This window comes from Acomys russatus, chromosome 4 (genome assembly GCF_903995435.1).
Source record: "Acomys russatus chromosome 4, mAcoRus1.1, whole genome shotgun sequence".
Taxonomy (NCBI): Eukaryota; Metazoa; Chordata; class Mammalia; order Rodentia; family Muridae; genus Acomys; species Acomys russatus.
The window spans coordinates 12,981,201-12,997,760 of record NC_067140.1 but is presented as its reverse complement, the minus strand read 5'-3'; the positions used below and the strand labels follow the sequence as shown (position 1 = coordinate 12,997,760).

At 50.3% G+C, this 16,560-nt stretch overlaps 1 protein-coding gene across 2 annotated transcripts in view; it reads right to left on the bottom strand.

Moving 5' to 3' along the window:
• Window positions 1–416: 416 nt before the first annotated feature.
• Window positions 417–16,560, bottom strand: part of Hnf4a (hepatocyte nuclear factor 4 alpha) — a 23,957-nt gene continuing 7,813 nt past the window's right edge. The window contains exons 4-10 of one of the 2 annotated variants that reach the window (XM_051143735.1): window positions 13,342–13,448; window positions 12,519–12,674; window positions 8,994–9,081; window positions 6,802–6,957; window positions 4,829–5,065; window positions 1,927–2,079; window positions 417–1,213 (exon numbers count right to left, since the gene is read on the bottom strand). In XM_051143735.1, coding sequence (XP_050999692.1) covers window positions 1,071–1,213; window positions 1,927–2,079; window positions 4,829–5,065; window positions 6,802–6,957; window positions 8,994–9,081; window positions 12,519–12,674; window positions 13,342–13,448 — 1,040 coding nt within the window. In that variant the 3' untranslated portion in view covers window positions 417–1,070. The remainder of the gene's footprint in view (window positions 1,214–1,926; window positions 2,080–4,828; window positions 5,066–6,801; window positions 6,958–8,993; window positions 9,082–12,518; window positions 12,675–13,341; window positions 13,449–16,560) is intronic. The other variant, XM_051143736.1, reaches the window with a different exon arrangement.

Sequence of the window (16,560 nt, the reverse complement as noted above, 5' to 3'; positions counted from 1 at the left end):
TTCCAGCAGTCCTCCATCTGTGGGATGCTGTATTCATTTTCTGACAGCCCCACACTGCGGTTACTCCTGGCTTTAGTCTATTTTTCCAGTGGTCTCCATTGAATCCATGGTCCCTAGTGTGTGCCCCATCTCAATGCCATGGAAACTGATTCCTTCACTGCCTCCTTCCCATGATATTTTACCTACCTCCAGGCCTTCGTCCTGGTCTGCATCAGTCGCTGTGCTACCCAGAAGCCCACCTTCCCTGCCAAGGGATTGCTGCAAAGCTAGACTCTTTCTAGATGCTTTCCTGAGGACAGCTACCCACTGAAAAGCTAGACTCTTTCTAGATGCTTTCCTGAGGACGGCTGGTCTCTATCCATATTCTGCTGAAATTGTCATGCTTGAGTGGTTCTCCGCTATAGAAAAGAGTAGAGCTTATTACTTCAAAGTTACAGCCTAGTGCTTGAAAGAACAATGTGTTGACCCAGGTCAGTGCTTACACAAGGTTCTCAGAATGAATGGGGGAAATGGCTGCCACATCTTCCTTGCCCTCCAGAGAAGTGGCTTCGGAGAAGTCAGAATGGCTGAGGAAGGTTACAAGAGAGGATGGGGTAGAGGGTAACCTGAGGTCGGCACAGCAGGAGAGGGAGGAGTACCACACTGCAAGTTGACCCAGGCTCAGAGTCTTGGCATCCAGACCGCCCTGACCAGCACCAGGAAGGAAGGGGCCCCACCTGGGGGAGAAGGGACGTGTGTTTAAACAAAATCCTGTAGCATCTGTAGATGGCCGTCCTTTCAGGGGTGAAGAAGTTGCAGGAAGATACAGAGGAAGATGAAGACAGTGGCTTCAACTTGAGAAAAGTAGTCCAAGCAGTGGAAGACTTCCCAGCCGGGGTCTCCTCAAAGCAAAGCCCTGCCCTCTGGGATGTGGGGTCAGAGGTTGGCAATGCGTGTTTTTGGGCCCTACACCCTTTCCGTGGCTGCTCTGGGACTGGCCCTCTTGTCACATCTTCCTTGCTGTGACTAAGTTTCAACCAGGCGGTCTCTGAGGGTGTGAGCCAACAGAACCCCCAACCCCCAGTGACTTGCTAGATGGCTTCTTGCTTGGTGATCGTTGGCTGGGGAATGGCAGAGGGAGGCTTGACGATAGTGGTGATGGCTCCTGGAAGGAGCTTGTAGGGTTCAGATCCTGAGCCACTTGGTGGTGATGGCTGTGGAGTCTCAGGGGTGGCTGAAAGGAGAAAGAAATAAGTTACCCAGAATTGCAGCCTTTGTGGGAATAACTGAAAGCTCTCTAGGGAAGCTCTTCCATCTGCCAAAACAAGTCCATAAAACACAATGATAAATCTAATCCCTAAGATTCTAGGGAGTCGCAGACCCCAAAATCTGTGCTTCATGAGGTCCTATTGGCCATCTCTCTGCCATTTGATTTGGAAACTCAGGCTGCTTTTCCCAGACCAGGGCCCAGGTGTGACTATTCCCAAAAGCAATAAGATATGTGGCAAAAATTATTCTGGCCCAGTGGCTAAGTCATCTCACTGATAATTCTGTCCTTTAAAGAGTTTGGTTGGTCCTGCTTAGTTGTCAGTCTCATTTAACTGTCCAAAATGACCTTACTTACTATCTGGCCAGCCCTATTTCCATGAACACTTTCACCCACTGGATGACTTCATCTGATGGAATTCCCAGCCAACAAACATTCTCAGTGGTCCCCTCACGTAGTGGATGGCTTCACTCGGTAGACATTGTCAATCACCTCACTGAACACACAGCCTCATGGAATAAACAGCTTTAACTGGCAACAGCCCCACCTCCCCAATGTCCACTCTGAAACACAGAGAACTAGGATCCCCGATTCCAACTACTAGACACAATCTTCTCCTGCCTCCTTTCTGAGACCCCCTCCCCCATACCCCCTTGTAAGGTAGACCCCAGGCTGCCCACCTGCCTGCCCCCTGGGTCGGGGCCACTCACACATCTGTCCATTGCTGAGGTGAGAGGGCATCGTGTTGGCAACTATGACATTGGTGCCCATGTGTTCCTGCATCAGGTGGGGGTGCAAGGGGTGGTGAGCATGGGGCGCATCGCTGGCAGATCCTGTAGACAAAGAGGAGGATGTGAGTCAGGATTGGAGATCTTGGAGAAGGAGCACAGCCTTGAGGCACCATTTCCCCCAATGTGGCAGTCAGCCTGCCCATCAAGACCAACAGTATCTCTTGGGCACTTATTCCTGGCTTAGTAATGCCGAAATCACCAGGCGTGTCCATGGGCTTGGTGACTTGAAAGAGACCAGGCCCTTCTGAGTTGAAATACAGCAAGTGGTCCCTTTGGTTGCATAGCAAGACAACCACTAATTGCTCAGCACTGCCTTAAAGCACTTTCTAATTTTTACATAATTTTATCCTCCTGTTAGTTCTACAGAACGGACACCATTATCACCCATTCTACAGACGAGATAGCAGTATCCCAGGGAGGTTATCTCGGCCAAGTGTGTTGGGAAGCAGATCACAACTCCTGATCCTGACAGCCAGCGACACCTGACCCACAACAACCTATTCACGGGCCACTGTGAGAACGAGGTGAGTCCTGCCTGACAGTGGTTCTCACTGTAGGAAACATTTAACGATTTCTAGAAATATTTTTTTATTGTGATTCCTGGAGAAATTCTCCTTACATCTCATGGGCAGGGGCCAGCCATGCAGCTAAGCAACATGCAGAACATCCCCCTCAAAGAGGAGTCACCCCCAACCCCAAATGCCAACAGGGCTGAGGCAGACAGCCTTGGGGTTACCATACTGCCTCAGTACTCCCCGGGCCTCCAGTTCCAGCGTCTCCTGCTGACTGTCACTCACCCCAGAAGTGCTTCAGCCTTATTGAGGGGGTTAGAACTGACTGCTCGCCTTTTCTCTAAGGGGTGTTGTCCAGTTTTCCTTTAGTTCAGCCAAGACGCCATGGTCTGTGGCTAAAGCCACCATCTCCCAGCCAACCTCAGCTCTGACCCAGCTCCCCTTTGTGGGGAACGTTATCAAGGGTTTGTCTCGGCTTCATCACTTTCCCATCGCCCATCACTCACTATGTGATACCCTCCCAATCTAGTTTCCATCCTCCTAACCCTCTGATACTGCTCTCAACAAAAGGACCAAGACCTTGCATGCTGCCACTCCCTTCCCTCTCCCTACTCGACCCTGCATGCTGCCACTCTCTTCCCTACTCAGCCCTGCACGCTGCCACTCCCTTCCCTCTCCCTACTCAACCCTGCACGCTGCCACTCCCTTCCCTCTCCCTACTCAACCCTGCACGCTGCCACTCCCTTCCCTCTCCCTACTCCTTTCTTGACTTCCGGCTTCCATCCCTTCCCACATCCCCTTTCCTCCCTTCCTTTTCTCCCTGGCCCCATTTAGCACCATCGAACTTGGCTCCTCTGGCTTTCCTGCTTTTCTCCCATGCCCCTGGCTGGGCTTTTCTAAAGCTTCCATGACACTCCTTAATGCTACAAAGCCCATGGTTGCCTTTCCTCTATTGCTGGGGCATCTGATGTATGTGCTTATGGTCTTGGTAACCCAGTTTGGATTTCCAACACACCTGCTATGTCCAGTCCTGGGTCTGGGTTTTCTGACCTGCATCACAGATCTATTCAGGTATTTCCCATCTTCCTTGTCAGTAATCATTGTTTCTACCATTCAAAGGGAAAATGCAGATTTTTTTCTCTTCTGTCATTCCTTGCTTCAGCATTTGATGCATACAGAGTTTCTTTCTCTGCTTGCTCTGTTCCCAAGTCTAAGCCACCATTGTCTCAGGTGCTGGGGGAGTAATATTCCGGGGAATTTTCTCTGTCCCCTGCTCCCTAAAATTCACTATTTACACCTAAATAAGACTGGCCTAAGCCAGGCATTGGGAGGCAGAGGCAGGAGGATTGCTATGAGTTCAAGGCCTGCCTGGTCTACAAAGCGAGTCCAGGATAGTCTAGGCTATATAGAAAAACCCTGTGTTGAAAAACAACACACACACAAAAAAGCAAAAAACAAAAAACACCCCCCCCCAAAAAAAAGATTGGCCCACTTAAAATCATAATTTTGGTCTCTTTATAAAAGTTGCAGAGAGAAATAGATACAACGCGCCCCCCCCCCTTTCCTTATTATCTTAGCTCTCTCCCTCTTTTCCTTCTTTCCTCCTTTTCTTCCTTCCTTTCTCTCATTCTTTCCTTCCAAAGCCTCCTGATGTTTCCCAGGTTGCCTCACAAACTCATCATCCTCCTGCCTCAGCCTCCCTGTTGCTGAGAGGGTTTGCTGCTGGATGAAAGCTCAATCTTTTTGAGCCTGGCCCATTAAGCCCTATCTGTGACCTGGTTTCTAATTAATTTCCACCTGCATCTTCTCCAACAATCCTGACTCATACATGCATCCCCCTCCCTTACCACAGAGCCTAGAAAAAAAAAAAATATGACCCCTGCTTGGAACGTTTTCCAAGACTCTATCTAAACTCTAGTGATTTTACCCACCAGTCTTAGACACCATCTCAAGGAGGCATCTCTTGGTTGCCTCATCTAAAGGCCCACGCATGACCGGTTTTATATATTTTTTTTTTTTGTTATTCATTTGGTTATTATTTCCGTGACATCGTCTCCTACTAACTTGCTAGACCCTCAGCGCCTGAAAAAATGGACCTTTTTTTTTTTTTTTTTTAAACCACCAGTTTTTCTTCCTGATGAGAAAACAAGGTCTAACAGACAAAGAAGATTGTCCAAGGTTCTCACAGAGGGAACGGTGGAGCCTAGAGGCTAGCTCGCTGAGGCCTATGTGAAGCTGTGCACCACGGATCCACAGAGAGCCCTCCCAGTGTCACACACCTCCAAGCAGCATCTCCTGCAGCAGGTTGTCAATCTTGGCCATGCCAAAGAGCTTAATGAACTGGATCTGCTCAATCATCTGCCAGGTGATGCTCTGCAGGGTGGGCAGCAGCAGCAGCAGCTCGCCAAAGCGGCCCCGGGAGTCATACTGTCTGTCGTTGATGTAGTCCTCCAGGCTCACCTGCACCTGCGACCGCAGCCGTTTGATCTTGCCTGGGTCACTCAGCCCCTTGGCGTCTGAAACGGGAGAGGTGGTCAGGAAAGGCCGGTGTCCCCTGACTTGTAGGCCCAAATTGGGCGGCTTCTTCACCTGAACAGAGGGAGTCTTAACCACTTCTGGGATAAGAATTTAGGGTCCTCAGCAACCAGTTTAGTCTAGAACAAATAGTGGCTCCCTATAACCAGGCAGAAAAGATGCAAGGCCCACCACGGCATCTTATAATCTCTTATCTATCTATCTATTTATTATCTATCTATTTTATTTTATTTTGGCTTTTTGAGACAGTTTTTCTCTGTGTAGCCCTTGCTATCCTGGACTCACTTTGTAGACCCGGCTGGCCTTGAACTCGAACTCACAGCGATCCGCCTGCCTCTGTCTCCTGAGTGCTTGGATAAAGGCATGTGCCACCACGCCCAGCTTCATTTCTTTTTTTAAAAATTTTATGCTATGCTAGGGATCAAACCCCGTGTCTTTCACAGACTAAGTGAGAGCTCTACTGTCGAGAGGCCCAGTCTCTCTCTGTCTTGGGCAAGGAGAGATAAGGAAGATGTGGCCAGTTCATTTAATCAGTTGCTGGAAGAACCACAGGTAAGTTTTCACCATCTAGACCTTGCACTTGTCACACCAAGATATTCTCTCCTCCCTTGCCTGCTGCCATCTGTCACCCGGGGACTCAGGTGAGGCTTCAGCTCCTCTCACAGAAAGAGACCCCACTCACACTTTGCATTTTTTTCATCCAGTCGATCATCTCTCATGGAGTGCCTGTTCTGTTCTAGCCTAGACTAGGTCCTCTGCCCTCAGCCAAGCCACTGACTCTGAATCACACCTGTCACTTAGCAATGACCACCTGCTCAGCCCCAAGCTTTGCGCTGCAGGACTAGAACTAGCCTCTTGCCCTCTGGGAAATCAAGAGTTGATGTGTGGAAATGCAAGACCATGAATTGGAAAGACCTACATAACAGCCTGAAGTTCAAACCTATGACCTTGCTGTAGCCAATCAGTCCCTGTATATCTCCCTATTTGAAAATGGGGCAATGATGGTTCCTACACCACAGGTAACATGCTGTAAGATAATCTGCACGAAATGTTTAAAACTGTGCACCTGGGAGCCCTTAATAAATAAATGGCAGTCGTTTTCCTCTTACTGCTAGAGGCCATGCCTGTGAAACCGAGGACCAGCACCAAGGACAGCGCCCAGCGCCTAACAGGTCCTTTTTTGGTGCAGGTTAAGAGAGAAGCCAGCTAGCTTCAGATACTGAGAAACAAAAGCAGATGTTGCACAAAGATTCCACTACAGACATCTGTGCAAACTCAGGGACGAGAGTCAACACAGTCAGCAGGGAGAGGAGAGAGAGCCAGAAAGGGGGGGGGGGGGGGCGTACAGCATCCTGGTCCCAAGAAGAGAAGGGTAGAAGGGACAAAGGGTAAATAAAGAGAATCACTAAAAGCTTTAATTAACAGAGACAGAGGGCAGCAACAGTGGTGCCCTGGGAGGATGGGAGAGAGAATGCTCAAGGTTATGGACAAGAAGCTTGGAAATGTAAAACCAAGGCCTGTAGTCTGTGCTCCGCCAAATCCTCCCCCCCCCCCCCCGCCACCCGCCCCAGAGAACCCTGGTCTGACTCCTCGACTCGGTGGGGTTGGTGAAAATTATTTTTGTTGTCATGACAATGCACGGGGCTGTGAGCTTAGCAGGAGCTCCGACAGCAGGTCTGGGGATGTGAAGGTCAGGTTAGGGGGTGTGCATGGTTACCTGGGTCGAAGAAGATGATGGCTTTGAGGCAGGCATATTCATTGTCGTCGATCTGTAGCTCCTGGAAGGGCAGGACCAGCTCGTCAAGGATGCGAATGGACACACGGCTCATCTCTGCTAGCTCCGGGCAGTGCCGAGGCACAATGTAGTCATTGCCTGGATGGGTGGAGGGGAGAGGATGGGGCTGTCACCTCGGTTGACCCCTATCACCCTGGCTGTGGTTTACAGTTAAGAACGTGCCTGGTACTCCTCGGGGGTGAGGGGAGCTATTGGGTCACCACGCCCATTTCACAGATCAGAAATCTGAGGCCAATGCGAGAAAGGTGATTGCCTGAAGTCCTGGGTGAGCTAAGAACTTGGCTTTTTTCGGGGCTTTCCATATCACCCAACTCCTTTTTTTTTTTTTTTTTTTTTCCCCCAGCATGTGGATTATACATTTTATTTCTGCAGAAAAGACTACATGATTTCCCCCTATTTAGTGTGTTTGATGTGTGTGTGTGTATATGTGTGTGTGTGTGTGTGTGTGTGTGTGAATGTGTGTGATGTTTCTTTTTCCCAATTAGTTTTATTTATTTGTTTGTTTACCCATTCATTCATTCATTCATTCATTCACTTTACATCCTTATCACAGCTCCCTCCCTCCCTCCCTACACAAAAAGACCAACAGAGTCAACTGAGGACCATGGGGCTCATGGAGACTGAACATGCATTGACATACTATACACATATGTAGCTGATGGTCAGTTTGGTCTTCATGAGAGCCCCTTAGCAATTAGAGAGAGGGCTGTCTCTGGCATGGGTTCTCTTTCCTGCCTTTGGATCACTTTCCTCTAGCAGAGTTGCCTTGTTGGGCCTCAGTGGAATCAAATGCATTTAGTCCTGATGCCACTTGATGTGTCAGGGAGGGTAGGTAGGGGGAGAAGGTGGGGGGTGGGCTCCTAAACTCCTTTTACTTGCATGACTCAAGATAAAGGAAAAGAGGTCAGGGCTCCCTTAGGAGACACTAAGGCATCAAGGTCAAAGGTCAGATTCTGGGACTGAGTCACCCCATCTGAATGACTCTGTCACTTATGGCTGGATGGATGTTTAGGTAACATAGTTGACTTGTTTGTCCCTCAGTTTCCTCAACTACAAAAACGTTAATATCTAGCAAATACCCGGAGATGGCGTATTGAAAGAGGTCATAAACATTTGTCTGGCAGTTTGCACAGTCCTTAATATATAGGGTATGTTACACAAGCACTCCAAATAATAAGTATGTCCTGAAGGCTCAGGTGACTTGGGCGTGTGCTGGGGTGGGGGTGGGGGTGGAGCACTGTACCACTTTTGGCCACTTTTTGTTCAACCCCAGAAGGACTTTTGAGATGTACTTGAGGTTCTGGGAACAGTAGGCTGCTCCCCAACTTGAAGGCTGGGAGAACTCCTCCCTCACACTTGTGTTTCCTACATCTGACTTGGGGAACCACCTGAGAACTGGGTTCTGGAATCTTGGTCAAGTCTAAGAGCAGGGCTGAGTTACATTTGTCTTAATTTTGCTGTGGTGGTGCGGGTAGCCATGCGTTCTACTGCCAAGCTACATTTCCAGGCTCCCCTTAAAAAATTTTTTTTAATTGCATTTTATTTATTTATTTCTGAGGAGCCTGTGTGTCACAGTGTGCACCCAGAGATCAGCGCACAATCTCAGGAGCTGGTTTTCTCTTCCTACCATGTGGGTCCCTAGGCTCGAACTCAGGTTATAAGTCTTGGCACCGGGCCTCTACCACTTGAGCCATCTCGCCAACCCAAGGTATTACTAGTACCTTGAGAGTCCCTATAATTTTTTTAAACTTATTTTGGCTGAAGATAAGGTCTTGTTATGTTTCCCAGGCTGACCTTCAACTGTAGGCATAATTCAAATGCTGATTTCTGTACCCCCTCATATGTGGTTATAATCTTTGTTTTGAGAATCTCCTGTCTCAATGTTGTGTAGCCATACATTAAGCCCCTATATAGTCTACGCAGGCATATCTCGACCTTGTAAACCTCCTGCCTAGCTTCCCAAGTAGCTAGGATTACCAACTTACAACAATGTATCCAGTTTGGGATATTTTTGATCTGCCTGCCTGGTCCCTGTGTGTTACTATGGAGACACTCTCCCCTTGTGGGTGTACCAATCTGGGTTCCCCGATCTCAAGCTCTGGCAGCCTCCTCACCTAGGAGCAGCACATCCTTGAACACCATGGACCTCTTGGTAGCCCCAAGCAGCAGATGCTCACCAGCATGGGCTCTGAGCAGCGCCACCTGGAAGAAAGAAAGCGTAAAGCCTAGCATCTGCATCCTAGGAAGACTGCACACAGTCAAGTCAGTGGCCTTGGCAAGTCAGCTCTGCCTTTGCTTACCTCAAGTCTGAAGAGAACACCATAAAACCTCTGCCTTCCATGACTGATGAAACAAGGGGCATACAAAAGACTCTAGGAAGGTGGAAGTCTGTGCTCTGCAAACTTCTTTTTCGCTCTGCTCTTGAACTGCTGTGTCTCCATCTTTGGGCAAGGAGCCACGCCCCGGCCTCATCAGGGTGTTGGCCATACCTGGTGTGCATGCTTCAGAACCAGTTCCTCAAAAGAGCCTCAACTTACGCCAGATGTTTTAAAACCGGGAGCCCCAAGTTCCTACCTGTGTGCCAGCTTCAGGGAACTGTGAGGGGTGCTCTAGGGAAACTCATATAATCTCGGGCTCAGCCTTCAGTGGTTCCGATTCTGGATGTCTGAGCTGGACCTGAGATAGGCTGGCAGCAAGCTTCCCAGCTGGTTCTAAGGCTCCACTGAGTTTGGGAAGTCACTGGTGCTAAGGACCTCCACAGAACCTGTGCTCCTGACAACGCTAAGATTCTGGGATTCTCAGAGACTCTGCACGAGCCTCCATGTGGATGTCAGTTCTTCAACTGTGCTCTCCTCAAGTACAGGAGCAGCAGGAGGAGATCTGTTGTCAGGCCCTGTCTGTGAAGACTGAAGTTCCGGGGTCAAGTCCAGCTGCCTCACAGGACATCACCTGTGCCTTGGCCTTAGTGCCTGAGTGAAGACCAAAGAACAGCAACACGCTGGTGGCCCTGGGAGACCTGTGTGCTCAGTGGTGGTGTCGGCCCTGGGCACCTGTGTACTCCACAGGAGACTGCAGATACCAAGATAGTGGGAGGGTCATGTGCTGCTATATACTCCTTCGTTTGATTTCTCATTCATTTAGTTGTCAAATATGAGACGCCCATGATGTGTCATTTTTTAAAAAATGTATTGGGGTGTGTGTATGTGTGTGTATGTATGTGTATGTGTATATGTGTGTGTGTGTGTGTGTGTGTGTGTGTAGGTCAGAGAACAAAGATTCTCTCCTTCCACCCCATGAGTCCTGGAAATCAGCCTCAGCAGCAAACACCTTCACCTGTTGGATCATGTCACCACTTCCCCCAGACACTCAGTTAGACCGTGTGGGGACACAATGGTCTCTGAGCTCATAGAACCGTCAGACTTGGAAGGAATTGGGGGGGGGGTAGGGGGGCTGGTGCTGCAAGGGTAAAGGGGGAAAGAGGGAGAGAAGGAAGGGAGCACAGAGCAGTGAGGCGACGAGCTCAGGATAAGCCCCTCTAAAGCTGCGACTTGCTGAGCAGCCCAGAGGATCCTCAGAACTCGGCAAGCACACAGACCTTTATTGAAACCCATGTAGGAAAGAATGAATGGCTGAGCCAGTACCCTGGCTTCCTTGTCAAACCCAGTTCCTCCTGAGCCCACTTGTTACGGCCCCTTTCCACTCCACCATGGCCGAAAGCCACAAGAGAAACCAAAGATGGGAAGAAACAGGAAAGCTTGGAGGTGAGACACTGCTTTCCGAGAATAACAGGAAAAGATTCAGAAGACGTTAATATCTGAGTAGACTCTACCCAGTAGGCACCAGTATGCCCTCAACCACCCGCCATGTGGCTCTCAGACAGTGGAACAGAGGACCGAGTCAAATGCCAGCTTGGTGGGCAATGTGCCCCAGGCCTTAGGCCAATCACTTTGTCTCCCTAGGCTCTCTCCGGTCAGATCTGGCCTTCTTGATCCAGGAAATGGCTACCTAGGTATAAGAAGAAGATGGCCCCTGGAACAATAGAAATGTAGGTCCTTTGGAAGGCCATGTGACCAAATCTCGCAGGTGGCCTCACTCATGTGAGGCAAGATGGGTTCCTTATGTACCATGAATACGTTCCCAGGTCCAACTCTCAGACATGGCGGCTATGGGCTGTGGGTGGGCAAGGGGGCGTTAATGATTGTCCCGTGTTACTGGCTACCCATCACTGCTCTCAGAGAATGCTCTGAGCCCCAGCCAGGGAGGTTTGAGTGGGAAAAAGAGGTTAACAATTGCTCAGCTTGGGGGTATCTTGTCCTGCTAAGTTCCTGGGAAGGAACAGGGGTGTGTGTGTGTGGGGGGCGGGAATTAAACATTAATTCAGACTCTCCAGCAGAGGGACAGTGGCTGGTGCATCAGGAGGAGTGGGAGAAGGCAGAGACAGTTTGGACATGATCCCTGGCTGTCAGCTCTCCAAACCAGAGATGCATCCAGGGTCCAGACCCAAGGTGAGGTCGGGGAACAGCCAAGCCAGTGTTGACCTAGAGTGCCCATGGCTTTCTTAGAGGTGTTTAAAAGAGGCTGGGAAGACATGACTTCTGCAAAGAGGAGCAACTGTGGAGGCTGCAAGACTTCTCTGAAGCTTTAAGAGACTGTATGCAGCCAGGTGTGGTTGGCGCCCAACTTTAATCCCAGCACTCGGGAGGCAGAGACAGGCAGATCTCTGTGAGTTTACGGCCAGCCAGGGCTACATCGTGAGACTCTGTCTCAAAACAACGAATAATCCCCCCCACCCGCCAGGGAGGGGGGGACAGGAAACGAGACAATGCAACGTCAGACTCACGTGCAAAGAGCTGGTGTTTTCAGTGTTGGGAAGGCGCTCCCCTTCCTCTTCCCCAGGCAGGGAAGCCGTCTATGGAGGCTAAGGGGGGTGTGTGTAGCTGGGCTATTGTGTGAGGCATTTCAGAGACGTATCCATCCAAAGACTCAAACTGCACCCCTCCCCGGACCATTTCCATAGTCCGGAGAAGGTGCCTTGGAATATAAAATGCTGACTCAAGCCATCTTGGGGGGAAAAGCAGGGACAATAGTAGGGAGGGCAGTGGCAGTTCAGCTGCTATGCTGTTGCACCATCCCAGACTTTCCAAACAAGAATGGCCTAAGTTTTAAACAACACTCAGAAGAGATAACTCCCACGTGCCAGATAAGAACACTGGGCCTTGGAGAGAAGTGATTTGCCCCAAGTCCAGGGAACTGGTCTTAAAACCAGAGCTTAAGCCACACTTCCTGATTCCCTCAAGCCTCAGGGCCTGTCAACACCTCCAAGCCTGCTGAATGATGCCGTGGTTATGAGTCTGGACTTTGGAGCTTCTCTGGCTGGTTATGTTGGTTACTGGCTGTGTGACCTTGAGTAATTTACTTAACCTCTCTGTGCCCCAGTTTCCTCACCTGGAAGATGGAAAATATCTTTACTTCATAGTCCTTAGGGGGATTGAGCTAATATTTGTAGAGTGACTTAAACAGTGTGGGTGCACGTGAGCATTTCATATAAAATCAAACCAGCCTTAGACTATGTCTTTGGTAGGTCAGCTGGATCCTGGTGGCCCAGTGTCCATCACTGCTCCCTGAACACGTGACCTTACCTGGTCATCCAGAAGAAGCTCGCAGAAGGCTGGGATGTACTTGGCCCATTCGACCAGAACCAGCAGCTGTTCCTTCATGGACTCACACACATCTGTTATGTTGGCAATCTTCTTTGCCCGAATGTCACCATTAATCCCAGAGACAGGAGAGGTGATCTGTGGGAAACAAGAAAATGCTGAGGGTGGCAAGTTGTCCCTGCACTCCCTGTCCCTTGCACAGAACCCACACCATAGAGGTCTCCCTGTCTGGTGGCAGGTAAATTGCGTGTACTGCCAAGTCAGTAGGAAGCTCTGAGCGAAGGGACAGGGAGGACTTATAAACAGGGAGCACTCCCTTTTCACCGCCATCTGTTGCCTCCCTGCCCCGTCTCTTCTAGTCCCCGAGTCTTAGGAATCCTTTGGCTGTAGAAGATGAACAGGGCATTGTCCTAATCTCATACACAAAGTCACCATGGCACAGAGAGGCATTGTGACTTGCCTGAGGTCACACAGCCTAGTGGTTGGCTTGAACCCATTTGCCACCTTGTTGCTACAATGGTTACTTCTGTTCAGTAGACTGCTCTTGAGCCCTCGGGGAGAGCAGTCTGTGTGGCCTGTGAACACAGGCATTGGGGAGAACTAGGCAGTACCTCCAGGATGCCAGACCTAGGTTTTAGTTCTATCTGCCACAAAACCAGTGAGAGGCATTGGGCTCAATTTTTCTTCTGTGGTACCTGTGGCCCTTTTGATGCGGGTCTCCAGGGTCTGGATGGAGGAAGCAGAAGCAGAAGAAGTGGATTTCCCCTAGAAGGGAGCCCCGGTAGTTAAGAGGATCCCCTGGTACCTGCTGAGACAGGACCTCTGCCTGCAGGAGCGCATTAATGGAGGGCAGGCTGCTGTCCTCATAGCTTGACCTCCGCGTGCTGATCCGGTCCCGCTCATTTTGCACAGCTATGAGGAGGCAGAGAGAGGTAAGGAGCAGCACTGAAGGGAGGGAGGGAGGGAGAGTGTCCCTTGACCACTAAGGAGCTGGGAGGTGTGGGAGGAGACTGACTGGGGCCACCAGAATGTTGCAGGTGGACATTTACTGTGCGTGCGTGCGTGTGAGCGTGTGTGTGTGTGTGTGTGTGTGTGTGTGTGTGTGTGTGTGTGTGTTCGAGCATACATGTGCCATGCTGCACGTGTGGAGGTCCGTGGACAAACTGTAGGAGTTGGTTCTTTCCTTCTACCAAATTGAGGTGCTACCAGGCTTCTCTGCCAATGCCCCACACATGGGATTTTTCTAACCCAGTTTGCAAAGCTTGACAGACACCAACACTTCCCCCTTGCCCCATGTACAATGAGAAGGCTGAGGGAAGGAGTGGCCATCACTAGGGCAGGCTAGTGGCAACTCAGTGGACAGACCACAGTCTGAGTAGTACAGAGAGAATCTGTCACCGTCCCAACCCAGGATCCCCACTCGCAAGCCAGTTGGTCCCTTCCCTTCCAAAGGAGCCAACCTCCTCCCCTTGTGACAAAGAAATCTCAGAATGACCCTGAGATTCCTGAGCGCCAGGCAGAAGTCCTGGCTCGGGGCGTGGAGGCCCAGCTGGCCCAGCGGACTGTCGGCTGGGAAGAATTCTTCTCTCTAACCTGGCAGAATTAGGGAAGCAGCCTTTTTCCTGAGTACACCAGGAACTCTCCAAAATTCAGGAACATAAGACCTTGTCCCATAGACCTCCGGCCTATCATCTACCCCTAGCCAAGTCAGTATGGGCCTACAGCATCAGATGTCCTCTCACTGTCCCACCAGTGCCCTGGAGTCCAAGGACCTCACTACAGACAGAAGGAGGGAGGGAGGGTGGGGCTTCAGAGATCATCGCCGTGTGTGATGGTGGGAAAACTCTCCCTGGGGCCTATGTTTTCCACCTGTCTTAAGCGTCTTCCTACAACCCGCTTCTTGCTAGCAGGCAGCATCCTCCTGCACACAGACGCACACCACTGTGATGACCATCACGCAGTAGACCCTGCTCTGCCCCTGAAGGCCCCACCACATTCCCCTGGGCTGGACCAGACCCTTCTAGAGGTCCTGGCTTTACCCTTTGCGCTTGAGCTTCTCTCAGGGATCCCTCTAAACACATCCAGGTCGCTTATCACATTCTGCTCAGAATGGCCGTCTCACCATTTCACTACAGCTCCTTAGGACTCTGCCCCACCCACCTCCTATCTCCCTGTTACTATTTTCCTCTCACTCAGTGGCCTCCCACACCTGCTTCTCCCTACATCTGGATGTCCATGCAGGCCAGCCATGTGCTCGGCACCATCCCAACCATTCCTGATGCCTGGAAGCCCCTTCTCCTCACCTTCAGCGGCTGGAGAAATGGCTCAGTGGTTAAGAGCATGTACTGTTCTTGTGGAGGACCCAAATTCGATTACCAAAATTCATATCAGGTGGCTCAGAACTGCTCTGCAGTCACCTGTACTCATGTGTGTACGCACGTATACACACAATGAAAAATAAAGCAAATCTTAAAAAAAAAAAAAAAAAAAAAAAAAAAGTCACCTCAGGTACTTTTTTCAACCACTTCTGAGAGTTTTGTACCTGGGCTCTGCCCTCTTCTCCTATTTTAAATTTCCCCATAGAAATTTGTACAGTCACAGGACAGGTGTATAGTCAGTCACATGACAAAATTTTCCAGTAGCTGTTTGTTTGTTTGCTAACCTCCAAGACTCCCCCACTCCCAGTTGTAGCACAATTTGCTGAATTCTTTAGTCTCTAGCCCCTAAGCTCCAAAAAGCCAGACCTTCCCTTTTGTTCACTGTCACCTCGACCCCTACAGTACACCCCAACACACAGTAGGTCCGCAGCAAATATTTGTGGAGTGATAGACGTCACTGAATGAGACAGCACGTGACTTCAAAGAACACTTACATTCCACCCTTCACCTTCCTCTTGATTTCAAAACGTTGAAATCTAGAGGGAGGTGTGCTGCTTCATGCCTGTAATCCCAGCGTTTGAGAGGCCGACACAATGACATCTCGGATTATAGATGTTGGGGCCTGGAAGGATGGCTCAGTTGATGAGAGAGTGTACCGCTCTTACAGAGGACCCCCGTTTGACTCCCAGCACCCACACCATGGGGCTCACAACCACCTGTAGCTGAACCTCCAGGGGGATCTAATGACCTCTTTTGCCTTCTGAGTGTGCCTGTCCCCCAACAGAAACAACAACAACAACAACAAATCTAGAAAAAGAGAAAAGTGAGATCTTGTCTCAAAACCCCAGAAACAGAAAAGTCAGTTGGGGTAGAACAGAGAGACTGAGGTGTAGAAGTCTGCCCTTCACTGCACTGGTTGTACCAGCCTGCCACACCCCTCCCTGGCAGCCCTGTCGCCTGCCCCCACTGGGCGCTGTGGGGAGGCCGGCGGAATGAAAGACTGCTGTCAGCAGCTGTGGCTACAGCTCCTCAAGGTTAGCTGGGCCTTATCAGCACCCAGGAGCTCAGTCACGGAATGATGTTTTCCTAATGTTTGCGCAGTATTAGCAGGGTCGGGGACCTAATGTAACTTCCATTGAATATTAACCGACAGGACAGAGGTGGAGAGGACATGTGCCTGTCTTCCTAGAGAGCCCTGGGTGGGCCCTGGGGGCTGAGTTGGACTTGTGAGGAACATCCTACAAGGTGGGCTATGATCCTCCTCTGTTTCTTCATCTTAGTCTCTGGCCTGGCATTCTGCTGCCAGGAGGTGGGCTTTGTCCTGGACCAGGGAGCCAAGGCTGTGCAGATGTCCCTCTTCCTGCCTTTAGTCACAGGACAGAATTTTCCACTAGCTGTTTGCTTGTTCGCTAACCCCCAAGGCTCGGCCCCCCTCACCCCCCACCCCGTCCAGGTCTGTCTCCTCCAGGGAAGCCTTAGTGCCACATCCTCTGCCCCAGGCCTGTGAGCTCTTTTCTGCTGTGCCAGGTTTCAGTGGCACCCCAAAAGGGTTTTTCCAAATTTCAACCAGCGAGTTTGAAGGCTTGGTTCTGACAGCTCAGTCCACCCCAACACATTATATCACTCTTCTTGCCTCAGTTTCCCCA